Source organism: Schistocerca americana, chromosome 6 (genome assembly GCF_021461395.2).
Source record: "Schistocerca americana isolate TAMUIC-IGC-003095 chromosome 6, iqSchAmer2.1, whole genome shotgun sequence".
NCBI lineage: Eukaryota > Metazoa > Arthropoda > Insecta > Orthoptera > Acrididae > Schistocerca > Schistocerca americana.
In genome coordinates this window covers 46,013,398-46,033,641 of record NC_060124.1, presented here as the reverse complement: position 1 = coordinate 46,033,641, position 20,244 = coordinate 46,013,398, and the positions used below count along the sequence as shown (strand labels likewise).

General features: G+C 39.6%; 1 protein-coding gene across 1 annotated transcript in view; it reads right to left on the bottom strand.

The window, feature by feature from the left end:
* The window catches only part of LOC124619950 (shootin-1-like), a 115,699-nt gene extending 98,903 nt beyond the window's left edge, over positions 1-16,796 (bottom strand). Inside the window, exon 1 of the mRNA XM_047146613.1 lies at positions 16,121-16,796. Within this exon, the coding sequence (XP_047002569.1) occupies positions 16,121-16,796 (676 nt within the window). The remainder of the gene's footprint in view (positions 1-16,120) is intronic.
* Positions 16,797-20,244: the final 3,448 nt, after the last annotated feature.

The window sequence follows — 20,244 nt, the reverse complement described above, 5'->3', positions numbered from 1 at the left end:
TCTCGTACGTGTGGCCGGCCCCACAAGGGTGCGATTCCTATAATGTCAGAACGTGTGGACACTCATTCCGCGACCATGTCGCAGCGTGTGAAACTAGTGCCATGTCTGGCTTACGACAGAGACAAAAGGCTCCGCAAACTAAAGCACCAATTCAGCACCGATATTTGCAGATGAAGATAGTGACTGCTGAGCGGAACCGGTAGTCTAAGAACCAAAGGTTTTGCGACCATTGAGGAAAATAAAAGAAGTTAAATGAATTTTATCCATAGTGGATGCTGTCGAACTCCATAACTGTTCCTTTATAGGGTGTAGAAAATTATCTGCCACCAGTCACAATAAAAGGTTATTTATTTTCACACGACCGGTTTCGGGCTTGCGCCCATCTTCAGGTGTTTATACATTCATGTACATGTTTGTACTTTTGGAGATCACTGTATAAACGCAAAAAAATTATTTGCTGGTGACTACACAGATCCGAGTGGGACAATTGTAAGTGGTAAGGCAGCATGTGACGAAAATATTTCTGTGCTTACATAAAGATGAAGCACCATTATTACAGCTATGCTGTGGTGATAGTTTTGCCACTTAGGTACACACATACGGTCATTTTCACGTCCATATTTCAGTTTCACCAAGTATAGATTCATATAACACTATTATGATGTGCACTCGTGAAATACACTATGTTTACATACAAACATGTGGGCTGTTGTCAAAGACCAAATGTTTGTATGTAAACAAAGTGTATTTCTCGAGTACACATCATAATAGTTTAATATGAAGCTATACTTGGTAAAACTGAAATATGGACGTGAAAATGACCGTAAGTGTGTACCTAAGTGGCAAAACTATCACCACAGCATAGCTGTAATAATGGTGCTTCATCTTTATGTAAGCACAGATATATTTTCGTCACAAGCTGCCTTACCACTTACAATTGTCCAACTTGTATCTGTATAGTGACGAGCAAATAATTTTTTTGCATTTATACAATGATCTCCAAAAGTACAAACATGTACATGAATGTATAAACACTTGAAGATGGGCGCATGCCCGAAACCTATCGTGTGAAAATAAATAACCTTTTGTTGTGACTGGTAGCAGATAATTTTCTACACCCCATAAAAGAAGTTAGTCTACTTTCATTCCAGGTGATCGACGGAACACAATCAAATACTCCACGGAGTGTCCTGTGCACCACGACCAGATAATGGATTTACTTGGAAGGAGAGACAGCATTGGTCGTATTTTTTTGTTGTATTAACCGCAAAATCGATTTTCGGTCACTTAGTGACCATCCTCAGTGCTGTAATATACAGTTTAAATTGGTAGGCACTGGTGTCAACAAGCTTAGAGCGATCACAAACTGAGGCCACTGAGGCGGCCTCAGTTTGTGATCGCTCTAAGCTTGTTGACACCAGTGCCTACCAATTTAAATTGTATATTACAGCACTGAGGATGGTCACTAAGTGACCGAAAATCGATTTTGCGGTTAATACAACAAAAAAATACGACCAATGCTGTTTCTCCTTCCAAGTACAATCAAATACCTTGCTGCTCAACTGGACGTCTCTGTTGGTATTGCCTACACACTTTTCCACCATTTTGGGTACTGAAGGGTATGTGTTCCTGCTGGGTTTCTCGCTGCCTAATAGAAGACTATAGAGAACGACGGGGGCCCTTCAATGCGGAATTACTTGTGATGCTCACCGTGACAATTTTTGTCGAACATCGTCACAGGCCGTATTTTTCTACTATCAAGATGTTGAAGAAACGACTTCAGCGTGTTCGTCGCCACAAAAATGCTGATGAACTTCCCCTTCTCCACGACAACACAAATCGTCAAACAAGTGTGCGCACCCAAGAAAAGTTCACAAAACTTCATATGATTGTTCTTCCTCATCCACTCCACAGCCCATATCCCGCACCTTCCGACTTACATTAGTTTGGCCCATTGAAAGATGCAGTCCACTGGAAGCAGTACATGGATGATGGGGAGGCTGTTCATGCAGCAAGACATTGACTCCGATGTCGACCAGTAGAATGGTACTATGCAAGCTTGCTGGCACTCCTAGTGAGGTGGTGTAAGATCGTCGCACTGAACGGAAATAATGTTGAGAAATTAGTTTTTGTGACCAACAGAGTTTTGTATATTATGGTGTACTGGAATCCTGAATAAAACAATCTTTCAGAAAAGCTGTGTTGCCTTACTTATCGAACTCCACTCGTACGACACCTGACATCAACACTGCAACGCTCCAGAACGTGCGCGATAGTTTTTCATTTCTAGCGCTAACGAAATCTGCTAGAACTGACCGAAGTAGGGAAGGTAAGAAGATTTGCGTTACCGTCTCTTCAACGACGTCATTCGAGTAGGAGGAGAATAAGCTGGAATTGGTGAAGGACGGGGATGGACATTGGCCGCAGATGAATCATTCGTCATTTGCGTCAAGCAATTTGGGAGTCCACAGAAAACTTAAAATTAGTTGGTAGGTGAGTTTTGAAGAGGCGTTCATTTGAATGGATGTCCAGTGAGTTACCAGCTGAACCAGTTATCTCTGCACTGCAAGAATAGTCAAACGCGAAAAGTGGTGTGACATATATATCGGGAAATTAGGCCACTAAATTGTCTCATCGACATGCCGCTAAGTCGGTATTTATCATTTCCGCTGATTGTTCATTGAATTAGCTTCTGACTCAAGTCATAAGATTCGTTTCTGATATATGAATGTTATTCTACTGCGACGGTAAGATCACAACTCTATTCGACGAATATTCAGTGCTTTGCTTCATCTTAGCAACGCCAGCGTGATAATCGCTGGAGAGAAGACGAATCTTGTAATTACCTAGCATATCTAGTTGTCAATCTACACTGTTGATAATTTCAAATTATTACGTATGCTCTAGTCAGGGAATGGACGAATGTTCATCAGTTTCGATAAAACAGCTGGAAAATTAATTTACGTCGGAGGAGGATCGGCAACCCGTGCTAGCCTGCACAAACAGCGCAGCAATTACCAGTTAACTGATTACACAAACACCACTTCGATTAAGGGTCAACTAGCAAACAAATTGTCTGCAATAGGTGATCTGTTTGATCGAGGGGTTACAGTAGCAACCGTTGTACTAATTTGTGCAGCTGCTGATTGCAAATAAAAGTGTATATGAGGGTGAAATTTCAATACAGTTATACTAATTACTATGACTGGTCGATATGACTGTTCATGGCCGGCGATATGCGTGATTTGGAACTGTGATGCTGGAACATTGCTGCGACCAGCTGCAAACAATTGTGTGATATAGTCATCGCCTAAACTAAATAAGTAATATCGTATTAAAGTACTTGCAATTGCTACTTTCTAAATTTGTTCCAAATCTGCAAACGTAGTTTTTCACGGTGACAATCTTGAAAACAATATTCAAGAGTTCTTGTTGATGAAACAGCTCCGTGAAGCATATTTTCCATATAGCTTAATATGAGACGTGAATGTAGAAACCGGCTGATTTGGAAAACAAGATCTTGTACCGGCATTTGTTTTCTAACAACATTGACGATAGATGCAGTGTATTTAGCTACCATTGATCAGGAATATCAGGACGGATATTTTATTTCTGCCTCACACAATTCAAAGCTTAATCTCGTTTCGCCAAACGACTAGTTACGGAACGCTACACTCCCGCAGTGAATTGTTATTCCAAACGGTTAATGGTCTTAAGTAACAGAAGCCAGATTGTTGTCCACGACAGCAAGTGTTCTTCACAGACAAGGGTACCGCTAGAGGCCCCCAGGTAAACGTGACGAAACTCTTCTTACTTTCTTCACATGCAAATAATCTGACGCACAGGTTGAGAAGCAGTCTATGGCTGTTTGCTGATGACGCTGTGGTGTACAGGAAAGAGTCGTCGTGGAATGACCGTGGAAGAATAAGGGATGACTTCGAATAATTTTCTAGTTGATGTTATGAGTGGGAGCTTGTTCTAAATGTAAAAATAGTGCAGGTTAATGCATATGATTACGAAAGAGTATCCCATAACGTTGGACTGCTGGATTAGTAGCGTATCGCTTGGCACAGTCACATCGATTAAATACGTAGGCGTAATGTTGTAGAGGGATATGAGTTGGCTCTGTATGTAAGCACGTTTGTTGAAAAACCGAGTGGTTGACTTCGGTTCGTTGGGAGAGTTTTAGGGAGTATAGATCTTCTACGAAAGAGAACGCACATAGAAAACTTGTGAGACCCATCCTAGAGTACTCCTCCAGCGTTTGGGATCCTCACCACGTCCGACTGAAGGAAGACGTCGAACCATTTCAGGGGCGTGATGGTGCCTGTGGGTTCGATCAAGACGCAAGCAGATGCTTCATGAACTCGAATGGAAAATTCTGGAGTGAAGACGACGTTCTTTTCGCGAAACACTAGCAACAAAATTGGGAGAATCGACAGTTGAAACTGACTGCAGAACCATTCTAACGCCGCCAATGCACATTTCTCAAAAGGATCAAGAGGCTAAAATTAATTAGTGCTCATATTGAGGTAAATAGACCATCGTCTTTCCCTTGGTCCATTTTCTGGCAGGACAGGAAATGGCTAATAGAGGTTCAACGTGTCCTCCGGCGTGCAACACATGGTGGATTGCGGAATATGTATGCAGATGTAGAACCACTTCTGACCACTACAAGATGGGATCACCGTATTGAACACTGTGCACGTCGTACTCGCTTTACATCTGCACCTGCCATCCGACTGCAGCTAATGGACTCCCAGTAACATACTGTGTCATACAGAGCCAATGGATGGAGACTAGGAGCTGCTGGACTAGAATCTTAACGTCCACTGTATAGGCTGCCATTGACACCACAACACAAACTTCTGCTTTTGGGTTGATGCCATGACTAGAAGCTTGGGCTGCTCGATAAAGCGCGATTCTGCACTACCAGGATGATCATCATTGGCGAATATGATAGAGACCTGGGGAGAGGTGCCATTCTTCTGTTGTTTTGTAGAGGTACAACGGCAGTACTCCAGGCATCGTGATGTAGAGAGCCATCATGTTTGACTTGAGATCAGGGCTGCTAGTGTTTGGGGATATTCTGATGGCCTAATGGTGCGCCGCGGACATCATACGTTATTATGCGTTATTTCTCATCTGACAGTATCGTTGTGCCATTTTTCGAGGAGACAGAGCTCCTCCACATGTGGCATGTGACTCAACGAAATGTGAGCGTGAAGCTGAAGTACTCCTGTGGCCGGGAACACCTAAATCTGCCTCCGACTGAACATATGTGGTACCAACTCGGATGTAAATTCCGTCCCACTGCCAGCAATCAGCATATCGACGACCACTTACAAGTGTTGTAGGCCCTCTTCAGGAGAGTAATAAAATCACATACCTTCAAATTCCACGAATCTTCACGTCACATCCTTCTCCTTTTTTGGACGCTTCAGTTTGATTATGAGGCAATGTAGAATTAGACATGTGATAATTTATCATACATATTTTACATAATAATAAAAGTACTGAAAAGATTCCAGTTGAATGTAAAACAGCATTAATCCTCCAGCTACATAGGAAGGGAGACAAACAAAATGTTAGTAATTACCGAGGAGTGTCACTTGCCAGTTGCATACAATATATTATCAATCAAATTCTCCTCAACAGAGTGGTAGATACTTTAGACAACAACTAGGAGAATATCAGGGTGATTCTCGAAAGTGAAGATCCTGTGGAGAACAAATTTTTAACTTAAAGTCAATAATTCGCCATAGAATGTTAACCAGCAAACCAATACTAGTGTAATTTATAGATTTCAAGAAAGCATTTGATTGTATAGACAGAGAAACGATAGATAAGGTCATTAGAGAATTTGGTGTTAAATCAAAACTAGCAAACATAATTCGTGAAACACTAACAGGAAGAGTATCTAAAGTCAAATTAATGGGAAAGTATGTCAGCCATTTGAAATAAAAACTGGTGTTAGACAAAGGGATGGTTTATCACCTTTACTGTTTAACTGTGTTCTAGAAAAAATTGTAAGGTTCTGGAATTCGGAGCCAAAAAATCACAAAATGGAACCAATAACTCTGGGAAGGAAAAATGGAATTAAGGTACACGGCTTGGCAATACTTTCAGAAAACCTGACAGAAGCAGTTACTCAAATAAACATTCTGGAAAAATTAGCAACAGAACTGGTCTCAAAATTACAGCTGAAAAAACAAGATTCATGACAAATATAAAAAAATGCACCAAAATACATAGAAACACAAATAGGTAAAATAGAGCGAGTAAATAAATTTAAATATCTTGGAGAAACTATACAACAGAATGGACTAGAAAAATCTGCAATAGATGTAAGAATTAACCAAATGGAAAGAGCATATGGTTTGACCAAAAATATTTAAAACAAGAAATGCATATCTAGAAAAACAAAACTAAAACACTACACCACAGTGGTACGATCAGAATGTTTATATGGATCTGAATGCCTAATGATGAACTATAAGATGGACAAAGTAGAGGTACTGGAGAGAAGGATTATTAGAAAAATAATGGGTGCAATGAAAACTACAGATGGTTGGAAAATAAGAAGGAATGAGATCTACAAAAATATAGAGAAAATATCTGAAGTAATGGCCAAACGAAGATTAACCTTTTTTCGACATCTCTACCTAATGGATGGAAATAGACTAACAAAACAAATACTCCTATATTTCTGGAAGAAGAAATCGACAGATGCATGGATTACAGAAGTAAGAAAAGATCTTTGAAGAAACAACATCAAAGAATTAGAAATAGCAAAAAGAAACCGTTTTAAAAACAAAATACTAAATTTGGAAGGCTTTCAAAGCAGAAGAAATAAAAAATCGGGAACAACATGAACAGAAGAAAGGAAGAGACCTTATGGGGAGAAAATGAGGTAATACTGGAAAAATAAGAAACAACAACAAAGGAAGAAGAGGAACTGAAGTTCTTAACGTGATCCTAGTTGGTCAATACGATTGTAAAAAAAAAAGGTACTGAACATCGAACAGAATATTTTTCCATTATGCAAATTTATGAAACAGTGCTGCTAGACGCCTGTGTTCCTGTATTTCATCCCCATCTTTTTCAATTGGGACATTTTATTTAACCTTTAATTGTTGCAGGTATTCGTTGTGTTATGTTCTTACTATACTACGTAGTTGTCAATATGTGATTTCATTTGTTACCTTTGGTTAAGATTAATATTTCCGCTTAACACGTAAAAAGTACAGGTTGTCATAAAGTCCCTCATAACAACATTTATGACAATCTAAAAGTTGTTTAGCCCTTCTGACGATATAGATGTAAACCTCCTAAAAGTATCCTGACTGAATGAGAAAAAAACCGAAAATTATAGACATTTTTGTATTTCGTAATTTAACTCCCTCTTGCTGGACTGTGTTTATTCTATCCGTGTATTTAGAATAACAGACTAATCTAGCGCACCGAGATAACTGTAAATGCAACCTACAGACTTCATTACAAGAAAAGATGGTGCAGTTGTGAGTTACGAGACCCTAAATTCCTTTCCATTCTTCCGCGAGACAGTTCCTTGTCCTTCTTGTTAGATATCGGGGGACGCGGCAAGATGGGTGCGGGCTTCGCTCTACGAGGTAGAGATGCTTGCATCGCTCCTTTATCAGACGTCTTTTGTGCCGGAATCTCCGCAAAATTCTGTGCGCGTCTCGGGAGAAATATTCGTTTCTTTCCAGCGACGACTTTTACTTCGTTTTATGTTTGGAACCCTGATGGCTACAAGCGTTCTTCGGGACTCCACAGACGGCACGAGAGCTAGGGTTTCCGCGTCTGAATTTCATCAGGTCCCGTTATGCGAGTAAAGAGAAAGTTGACTGAATTTCATTTAGCGAGAAATACGGCACATTGATGGCTTCTCTCCCAGTGCCATCAAATTGTTCGTCTTCTTTTCTCTTTTCCTTACGCCGATAGAAAATATTGACTTGATTGTGAGACATTAACTACTCCGCTATTCGTGTTACACATACATGCGCGTGGAAAAGTGTCATCTGAAATCATGAACATTTGAGCAGGAATAAAGATAAGACATAATCTCTGTCACTGCGCAAATGCTTTGGTTCAACATCAGACTTTTCCACATGCAGATATGTTACTTTAATGTACTGCTGTACTTGTGAAACAAAGATACTATTCCTGCGGAGTAACTCGGTCATCTAGTTCTATGGCGCAATTCTTTGCACTGTGTCTTTGCATGTGACGCATAAACTTCCCAGTCATATTAACAATGTATGAGCTCGGAAATGCACAAAAGAATAACTGGAGCAAGCATCTCCCTTACATGGACGACAACATGAGTAAATTTTTCTTACAACTGCGCAACTTACTATAAGCATCACTTTTAATCATCTGCTGGCTTAGTGTGAAAACGAAGACTTTGATAGAACCAGCTCACTGTGATCTGTTTAGAGGCACGTTAACATTATCAATCACAAAACTGGTACTTAAGCAGTATACCCGAATGATGAATATTTGTCTACTTATTCGTGAAGTGCCGTTATTCTCATTATAGTGGAGACGTGAGATTATCTAGAAGTACTCGCAGAAGTGCGGAATAAATCTTACGCATATCTAACTGAAGTAGCTTTGTTCTTCTAGGTTTGATTTCCACACTTAACTGGTGAAGCACAGAAATCTTAGTTAGTTACATTTTATTTTAGTATATTCTAACACTACATTTCACTTCCCTGCAATATATCTAGTATATCTGATACAACGAATATTTGTTGAGAAAGGTAATGACCAGTTGTAAACTCCAATATTCAGTTTTAATCTGACAGGACACTTCGTTTCAGTATCATTTTAATTTGGCTTGAGTGCCCAAATATTAAACGCAGCTATTTGCGACATCAGACTTGCAGCAAAAATAAATATCGTTTTTGTCTTTGGCAAGATCACAAAAGAAATTGTATGTCACTTATATTAATTGAGATTTTTTCCTCACACACGTTTCATACTCTTGTGCTCTTCCAACGTTCCCTGCATCCATATGAATTACTTTTTCCATTTTGTGATTTTTTAACATTTCCCGTAATTATGATGAACAGATGCTGACCTTGATACTTAAATTGACACCCACTGGCCAAACAACTTCTGACGTATATGTTTTTGTAAAGAGATCCACAGACTGTAACAAACAGTCTTAGTTCAGTATTCTTAGTAAGACGGTGTAAACTAACAACTTACAACCAAACAAACCAATGTTCCACATGAATGCAGTGATATCTATCTATGGGTGACGAACCTTCTGTTTCACCTAGAAAATTTATCCTTCTCCAGTCGTTAGGTTGTTGGCATAAGAAATTAAGAACTGTCACTGGATAAGGAGGACACTACGCTGGGTAAATCAACTTTCCTATCATACTGTGGCAACGCTCCGTCCACGATTGACAGAATCCTTGGATATAAAAATTTGTCGGAAATTACTTCTTTAAAAATACCTGTGCACACATTCACAAGGAACTTGACGCATGCTATGACATGGGTCTGCAGCAGTCGTTGTCTACCGTTCTTTTAACGAAAAGTGGAGTTACTGTTCTTTTATTTTTAATGGTCGTCACATAAGATTATAATTTTAATTAAATTGTGAAGAAGTACTTCTACGGAAAAAGAACTCACAGCCTGCGTTACGAGAAGGTTGTCTGTAATACACTGGTCAACGATTTAAAAGATGCACTAGCTGTTTTCTGACAGAGCCAGTCTTAAGTATTAAACTACGTTATTTGTGGGGAGGGATTGAGCGACATGTTCCCCACAGTGTATCTACACCCACCTTCTACAGTGTAGTGTAATATGCATGACAGAGAGTAGGGTAGGTGGGGTAAAGCCCTATGTGGGGTACGAACCAGCACAGAGTTTCTGAGTTGGCCGTCATCGATTCAACATTTGCTCACGTAGTGGCATGTTTGTCTTATAACTTCTAGTTCTCTGAAGGTTCGTCCTCGTCGCTCCAGGGATGATAAAATGAGGTAAGTGTTTTTCACTGCTTACATGTAACTTTGCTCATCTTCTACATGAACATTACACAATGTCGTTTTTGAAAAGAAGAATCGGCGAATTATTCATTGACACTAATGCATTTTAGCTTCACTATCACGTGCCAATAATTTTTCCAGTTGGTTCACAAAACCAACTTGGTACATTTGTCAGTAGGTGACGATACGGGGCATATCCACGCAGGTGTTTTGGGGTAAATACCGCAGCTCCAACAACGTGATGATATTTCCAGACGCCTAAAATTTCTTGAGAAACAGAAAGACGGTGTGACACTAAAACTGTCGAATCCCACAGAAAAGAACACAGCAGTACACCACAACGCATTACCTTCTTCAGATGACCTTACAAAGTACACTATTTACCTAGACGGGTTAGACTCAGTCATGGAAATCTTTCAGGTTACCGAACTAACTCTCCTTTCGTGGAGAACAAAGTAATGTTTGGAACAGATAAAACGGTTTTGGTTTGCAGGAAATAGGTTTCTTTAATCTTCGCATGTGACGCGTTTCGCCTGTTCTAGGCATCATCCGACACCTTGGGGAAACTGAAAACTGATATCAGTGTAATTTGCTCTTACAAGCAATAGTAAATTCACAATACTTGTAACTGACGCGTCAAACTTGATTAAGTGCCCCAAAGAACTGGGAGGTAAAAACCAGATAATTACCGTCAATGGTTCATTACATCACCCATGGAGCGGTTTCTTCATGGATGCTGTAATGAAGCATTGACAGTGGCTATCTGGCCGTTATCTCCCGGTTGTTTTGGACTCCTAATCACATTTGATGGCTCGGGTATGAGCAGAAAGAATTATTATTATTTATTTTTGAGCTTTTCCTCATTACAGAGGCTTATCTCCAACACAGTAATTTACTTGGAAATTACAATACAAACAATAAACGTTCTTAAACTATACTCTCAAAATATTTCTCCAGGTGTTTCGATCTTGCGTGACCTCTTCCTCTGCGCCCATTCTCCTCTTTGTGTGCTGTACATTTTGTAGCCAGGTCGTCACAGGTCGTCCTCTTCTTCTTCTCCCCTCCGGTTCCCACTCCAGTATCAATTTTGGTATTCTGGCTTCCTCCATTCGTCGTACATGCCCGTACCACTGTTATTTCTTCCAATCCATTACGTCATATATTCTTTCTTTTATTTCCATTCTCCTTATTACTTCGGTGTTCCTTATCTTTTCTTTCCTGGAGATTCTTGCCGATCTTCTCCAAAAGTCCATCTCTAGAGCTTGTAATTTTTTAATGTGCTTCATGTTAATTGTCCAGGTCTCCGTTCCTCTATAACATCTGACGTCTATTATCTGTGATGTAATGAATCACTGACAGTGGCTATCCGGCTGTAACCTCCCAATTCAATGGAATTAAAGGATGTTGGAACGCCCTATCCCGACAATGTTAAATTTAGTGACTTGGCTTTCCTGCATTTCAGGAATCACTGTAGCCATTTACATAAAATTTTTACAGGACATTAGACTGTATGTTCTGAGTCTACTGTACTACAATAATTGCAGTTCAGCACCTGCTTTCGAAAATAGAATTTTTTAATTACATGGTTAAAATTTTGTGTACTTTTTTGTATATGATCCTAAATAATTTTATTTATACATAACATTATATTCTTCCTTCAGTAGATTCAGGATATGTATGTTATTACTCTCTGAAAATTTGAATGCTGCGTGGTTTCTGAGATTTAGGGAAAAATGCTGCAGAAAATGTAAATTTTCAGGAGCGGCTCCTAAAGTTTCAGAAGACTGTAAGTCACTTAATACATGCTTAATTTTCTTTTATATTTAGTGAGTCAGAAGCACCCTTCACGATGCTGTATATCATGCTCTTGATCTTTTTCCAAGTTTTCTCTTCTTTTCTTCTTTCTGGACTCCTTGTTGGCCAACTGTGCTGCACACTCCGCTTTGTCAGTGCGAACCTTGTTCATCCGTTCAAGTTGTCTGATGCAGTTTGCTCCAGGATTCCCATATGCAGTAACACATTTACACTACCAATGATGCCTTCATTAAAAGCAATGACAGCAACACTGAACCCCCCCCCCCCCCGCCCACCCCACACACACAGTAATGTCTTCGTTCCAACAAATCAGTTTTTGGTAAGGGAGTCCATATAATATTACTGAACCACTCACTGGGATTTTGAGTCTGACCATGCAGACACTTCTTCAGTATTTCAGGATGTACCAGATTTCTGTAAATAAGTCTTATGATATCCATGACTGCTGCTAGGATACAATGTTTATGGTTGAATGAACAGTTCGAGTACTGGGCATTGCGGTAATTGCACCATAAATCAGGTACAGGACAGCAGACGCAGTGTACTGGTTTTGTATCAGTTGACACTCTGTGAAAGAAGGTAGCCCACACTGCTTGCTTCATTTTCAACAAATCCTCAATATTATTTCTAATGGCCATCACATAATATTGCTGTAGTTCATCAATCATTTTGTCTGCCAGCTTGCCTCTTATGGTTTTACCATCAGAAAGTTTCTTGTCTCTCCAACTTTGTTTCAACTACCTCAACACGATGACCATTCTCTTCTGTACATACCACAGCAATGCACAGCCTTCTAAACAAAAATTCACCGATTTTGTGAGATCTTGAAGTAATGCACGTATAAATTTTAACATTTTCAACCGGTGTAGATTATATTTAAAAATAAAATACATTCCCTGTGAGTTTATAAGTGATATATATATATACATATATATATATATATATATATATACCACGTTATTGGGAAAATTGCAAAATTTATAATGAGATAAAAATCGAAAAATGTTAATTTTTTTTCCTTTCTAATGCACCTTAATTGCTTTCGACGCCTCGGTTACAATTAGCAAGAATTTTAATCGGTAAACTCATTTACAGTGCAACATTTTATGAGTTGATATTTACACCACTCACCACCCTCTGAAACATACTTGTGGCCCAGTGCTCCACAGTCCAATCGCTGTAGTCTTCCTCGTGTTATTCTTAATTTATTCATTTATTACTGCCTGTAATAGCAATTTATAGTGATACCAGTATGTAATTTCCCCTGAGTGTGTGATGATGCTTAGAGGAGGTGAAAAGTGTCACATGCGAAGATTAAATGAACCCGTCTTGTGCAACCAAGATTGTTTCTTCTGTTCTGAAGATCTATTACGGTTGATGTACCAGTGCCACTACGGTACTAATGGAGTGGAGTGATTTTAATTGAAAGTATTATTTTTATACAAACACTTTTAAGCATAATATTCAAATTAATGGGATATTTAAATTCAATATTGAGTTGGGTAACATGGCTACTACAGAAAAATTGCGCTCATCCTTTTCTGTCCACGTTCCTCTCATTTTGTGGCATAATAATCCACAATATTTTTCTTTGCTTAAATGTAAATTTCTATGTAACTAATAGGCAACCAGAGATGAAATTCTGAGTTATTGATAACAACTCTATATGACACCAATTCCAAACCTTGTTAAAATTGTAACTCCTCCGCCCGGAGATCCGAATGGGGGACTATTTTACCTCCGAAATACTTTACCCAAAAGGACGCCATCATCATTTAATCATATAGTAAAGCTGCATGCCCTCGGGAAAAATTATGGCTGTAGTTTCCCCTTGCTTTCAGCCGTTCACAGTACCAGCACAGCAAGGCCGTTTTGGTTATTGTTACAAGGCCAGATCAGTCAATCATCCAGACTGCTGTCCTTGCAACTACTGAAAAGGCTGCTGCCCCTCTTCAGGAACCACACGTTTGTCTGGCCTCTCAACAGATACCCCTCCGTTGTGGTTGCACCTACGGTACGGTTATCTGTATCGCTGAGGCACGCAAGCCTCCCCACCAACGGCAAGGTCCATGGTTCATGGGGGGGTCTTAAGTAATATGGCATGGTAAATATTTTTACAAACTTATCTTACATTCAGTTACCAAAAATCTTCGCTTTCAAAGGTTTGTAGGAGTCATTAACTACATATTTGTTATAACTTGCTACAGCAAAGACAAGGAAACAAACAAGTTGAATGCCAGCTACCCTTTTGGTATGCCGTCCTTTCAGTGGGGTTCATGCCGTCCATCCTACTATCACTCTAAGTATAACTCACTTGGTCAACACACATTAAAGTTAAGGAAGAAATTCACAACTTATCCATTTGAGTTTTTAACATAAGCAAAATTGAATATCAAAACTAAATATAGCATTTATTCCTTGACTTATGAATTATTTTACAATCCCTCATACCTCTACAGATTCCATAATATTAAATGAAAAATTTTAAACTACTGATCATTTCATTTTGCCAAACATTACTGCCATATGTGAATTGTTATCAGGAAAGCTTAGATGAGACGTACAATATTTCCTATTATACTGACATTAATGCAAATCTTCTATATGGATATTTATTATTCATTACACAGTGCCAGAATTGTGCTTCTAAAGCTTGATGTAAGTACAACCATACTTGACTTTGATAGCTAACTGGATACATGAATTACTCATTACTCATGAGTTACACTTTCTGTTTTATTCAGCATACTTCAGATAAACATGAATACCTACAAATAACTTGCAAACAGATGTTGCTCATGTGCTAAATGACATACTTCATTACTTCAAACATCTCATACTCCATACATTTCATTACACACAGCTCCCTCAACTTAACAGCAACTCCAACTGCAAATAAATATACATCTTCAAACTACATCAACCCTGCATATTCGCTGCAATAACTACATAAAAATACTACTCCAGGCTCCTTGGCCTCTCCATTCATAATATTTCACATCATTTATTCAAACAACTATCTCCTCATGTATTTAGTTCTTTATATGTTCATCTACTCATAAGCTGATACACTACTTCAATTCTCTTACAATTCCTTGACCCTTTCATGCCTCATAAAACAACTCTATAAGATTACACAAACTCTTGTTTGACCAATTAGCTTCCCACAACATTTTGTAAACATTAGCTTTCTGATCTAGTTCTTATTTTATTACTTCTGGAACTAATAATTTTGCAATGTACTGACACTAAGCTGAGCTTTCAACTTATTGATTCTTTGACACCTCACACACTACATCAACAGTAACTGCTTATCCTTATTTTAAGTCAACTACAAATTTACTACATGGTTCCTGACTGAATTACTTGGATGACCACTACCAATCCTAAGAACTACACTAACTTTCTTAACCTAAGGATAGAGAAAGATGGTAGAGGACTGAAATAAGAAATAAAGTCTCGCCCAGCTGGGAGTGTACCAGTCGCCACTTGGTATACCAGCAAAAGAGTTGCTAGCTCCCTACACCCAAATTTCTTCAATTCGTACCTCATGATCCCTTCGTCTATCTTCTCCCCTCTCATAATTCCTGTCATTATCATCATCTCTCCCGTGATTGTGGTGAAACTGTCGTCCATTGCCATGGTTCCTACGTCCATTACCCCCACCTCTACCTCTGTAATTTGGTGGGCCATTAAAACGAATTTGATGGTATTAATTCCATCTTGGTTCTGATCACACAGCTGATTGTTTTCCTGTGCACGAATAGTTTCTAATTGCTCCAATACTTCCATTACAGTATCTTTATCTTTAATCAGGCTCCCGGATACAGTTTCTTGCATTCTCCGGCTCAATCTTCTTTTTATCGCTGATATCATTATGTCATCATTCAATGGCTGCTCCAACGTTTCATCCAACTCCCATAGATGCTCAGCAAATTCTCTCAAGGTACCTCTCCATGTATTAAGTGACTTACGGTGTAGTAGGTCCTCAAGTGCTGCACACTGATGACTTTTGGACCAGTATTTCTTCAAGAATTCCCCTTAAAACTGATCGTAACTAGTAGTCCCTTCCTTCTTCCTGACTCCCCAAGTGAAGGCCTCACCTTCCATCCTATCTATTGCAAACTGAATCTTGTCTGCGTCTTTGAAATGTCATGGGAAAACTCCTTTTAACCATTTCATAAATATCATTGGGTGCAACCCTCCTTTCGGTTTAAACTTCTGCCCAGTATTACTTTGGACGTACCGATTATCACTTCTCATCAAGGTAACGACTTTACCTTCCCCAACGGTTAAAGTGGCATTGCTAATTCGTTTATCAATTTCTTCTGTCTTGCTCTCCAATTGTTGCACTCCCTGTTGTAATTGCCTGACCTCCATTGCAACCCTCTTGTTATCCTCTTTTCGTTGCACGGCTATAGCATTTCTCAGATTGACAGCCAGTTGGTTTTGCCTACCTCCTATCCCCTTAACCGCATCATTGCATTGTTTTTGCATCTGCGTCACCTCGGCGATTCGATGATTGCAATTTGTTTCCACTTCGGTGATCCTTTCTCCCGATTCGGCTTTAGTTTCTTCAATATCATCTTCTATCTTTTTTGTTAACTTTCCTTCCATCTTCTCCACGTCTCCCTGGACTTGGTCTATGCTCTTCTGTAGCTTACTCTCTCTCTCGTTGATGTCCATCTTCAGTCGTTCTTGTAACACCTGCATTTCCTTCTTCAGATTATATTCTATTTTCATTTGCGATGTTTTGATCTCTTGTGCTAGAGTTTCCTTAAATGATTTTTCTAAGCTTTCTTTGGTTTCTTGTAAATCTTCCTTTAATGATTCTCTAGTTTCTTGTAAACCTTTCTCTAATGATTTGCGGAATATTTCTTCCCTTTCTCTAGTTTCTTGTAAACCTTCCTTTATTGTTGCCTTGATTTCCTTATCCAGTCTGCTAACATCAACCATATACACGCACCCTCTGGAACTGGCTTATCTCTCGTCGTTTGTGCCGGTGTCTTGGGGTAACTAGTTGAATGTGCTAATGGGCTTTCTAATTACAATCCATAATCATTGATTCCTGAATCATCTCTGTCTTCCTGTCCTATCCCTTTCCTTTCAACTACTGCCTCACAAACCTGCTTATCTTCAGTAGACATGTTTGGTTTATTTTTAATGCACAGGCAAGTAAAGTAAAATAACCTCTAGTAACCCAAAACACTCCTAATTACCGCTAAAGTAATCAAACAGTAACTGTAGTATCTTCAGTTAATTCCAAAATTGATACAATACGTATGAGTACTGAACATAACGACTCTCAAAACCTAATAATTTCAAATATCAATTTTCACATACACAGCTTATGTAAAATGTTTTAAATAAGACAAATCACTCCATTCATTAAATCTCTAAATGTAAAATCTCCAAAAACAATGAACATATCTGTATAATCACCATTTAGACAGTGCAGTATGCATAAATAAGTATGCTATATTTCAGAGTATGTTTCGCAAACTTTTCGGAAATTAATTGGGCACTTGTCCTAAGGCAAAACACAGTTTAAAATTGGTTATTTATCGTGAAGACAGTATACTGCAATTTAATGTTATGCTAACCAGTTGTCTTCACTCACCAACTGACGTTACCACGAGTCCCGATGTTTTGACGTTTCAAGTGGGCGTGGCGCTGTATGCCGCCGGAGCCGCGTGAAGTCGCACTGAAGATCTGTAGCGAGTCATCGTAGTTCTCAGTCGGCCGCTTCATGGCGCTGCAGGCGGGCGTAGTTTGTAGTTCGGCCGCTAGATGCCGGGTTGGCGCTCGGTGTCACGAAGTCGCGGTGATCGCTGTCCAGAGTAGTGTGTCTGCGTCTGACCTACTCCTTGCACAGGTAGTAGGGATGATGTGTGAAATCGCCTTGCGGATCGAAGCTCTATGGCGCAGCTGCTGCACGGGTCTGCATGACGTCATTCAACAATTGTGTCGCCACATAAATTTTCGCCTGCATGCAGTTTATGGGTCCACATGAAGTTGCTCGATTTTCATTATTCAAAAGGCAATTTCGATCATCACATTGCTACTAAACACTTCTTTAAAAGCTTCCGTGACGAATTCTTGGCTCGTTTTGTTGTGGTAATGTTCAAACGTGTCTTCCTTTAGTGTTCACTTTTCACCGTTTTTCGTGCGGATTTACGCGTTTGCACATTATAACACAGTTTATCAACACTACTACTCTCATCTAATATGGCGGAAAAACAGTTTATTCACAATCGTAAGATGCTATTACTTCGTAATGTTCAAAATGCACTGTTTCTTGTCGCGATTTTAAAGTTTATACTCTGTCTTCATCCGAAATTGGAAAATATTTTCTCGCATTAAGCAAGATAAAATTACCTATTGTTCTAACTATTCGTCCGAAGATTGCACTTGTCCTTTGACGGTAAGCCAAGGTGTAACACCTCCGATTATTTATCCCGACCTGATCTGATCGAATAGCAGCCCAATATTTATCATTAATATGACCGTGTACCTAATGGGGCTGGTAATCGGAATTGACTGCTACGGAAGTTGTTACTTTCCAGTTCGTCCTGTTCAATACTGTAATAATGAAATGTCTGGTAACAAGAAAAACACCAACACAGTTTCACTAATTACGAACCTATATTCGTCTCAAAAACACAAAAAAGGAGACAGCCACTGCCTTCATCATACATATCTAATTACGGCTAATCACAGCACAGGCTTCTTCATTTTCCATTATCGTCACACGCTAATCCATCACTGCATCCAACACTGCAATCCAACACTGCAATCCAAGGTGATGCCGGTGCGGTAGACGCGAAACCAAATATCGGCCCTAGAAATGTCACTGATCACTTTCGTAATAATACTTCTTCACCTTCCCGGTACTATTCTAGTACAAAGGGGTCTAGCCACGGCGATGGCGACTCCCTTCTCCGTTAAAGCCTTGTATTTCAACAAAGACCTCCACACATTTCTACCCGCAACATGGCACACGCTCAACTCCACACTCGCTCTCGCAACACGACACAATCGATTGTTCGCCCTATCGACCTGTGCCGAGTGCAAATTTATAGTAAGGGCCTACGGACCCCTTACAAAATCTACCCCTCATTGACCATAATGTTAGAAAACAGAAAATTGTAGGGCCTTACACAGACCTAACCTTCTCATATGTTGTGGTTTTGTACCGTCCCATCCATGTACATAGCACGGAAACAATGGCCCCATAAATGCTCCTGTGTGCGCTGTATTTATTTTAATTTTGTCCTCAGTTCGGGTCAAGCTCTCGTAGCGCGTTTGCTACGCAGAACTGCGCATTCAGTCGACCCGTTTGCTCAGGTAGGATTTCAGTTGTATATACAAATGCGGTGCTACAGTCCGCCTTTTGGTAGCTCGGTACGGTTTCACAGCAGCTCTCTGTGATACAGAGAGAGTAGCAGCTTGTTCGGAGAACGAGGGAGAACGATGTGAGCCACCCTTGTAGCAGTCTAAAGACTTTACAGAGGAAGTTGCCAGGGTGCTTTACTCTGTGAATAGCAATTGTGAGTACGCTGACAATACGGAATTTAAGCATGTAACTAAAAGCGGTAAACGAGCAAGCGAAGTGGACAATGAACTCTGTATTTTGATAAAATTTCGAACAGTGAAATCACAATCTAATGGGATAAATGACACTGCTACTGTTAGTATAACCGTTAATGAAGGATGTGCTGTAGGTAAAAACAACAGGTATAACCAAAATGTCCATGGTTCGAGCTACGTGTGCATTGGAAGAAAAACATAGTGTTATCAAAATACCTCTGATGCCCATAATACACTTCCATCGTCACGAAACTAAAGGCCAAATAATTAATACCACATCCAGCAGTAAAAATACAAGAGCTATCAAATGAAAACGAAATAGGGAGCAAAAAGTAAGTAAACTGTTTACTGTTTCAAAAACAATCACCGTAACCGTTAATACATTTATCCCAATGTGAGACAGGACAATCAATATCTTCATGGCAAAATGTTTGGGTTTGCCTACTACGTCGTGATTGTATCCAGACGTGAACCTCTCCCGCCGCAGCAAATCGACGGCCACGAATATGGAAATCGCAAATGCAGATATGCGAACTGTACGGAGGATGCATAAGGGCTTCCCAGCGAAACGTCTGCTTTATAGTAAAAACAACCGTCCAACGAAATCACTGCCAAGATGTTGTTACGTTTCTTTCTAGTACGCCACAAAGGTTTTACTGGGAAGAATTTAAAAATAGGAGGTGGCTTACAAAACACTCGTACGACCTATACTTGAGTATTGCTCATGAGTGTCGGGTCCGTACCAGGTCGGCTTGACGGAGGAGATTGAGAGGATCCAAAGAAGAGCGGCGCGTCTCGTCACAGAGTTATCTGG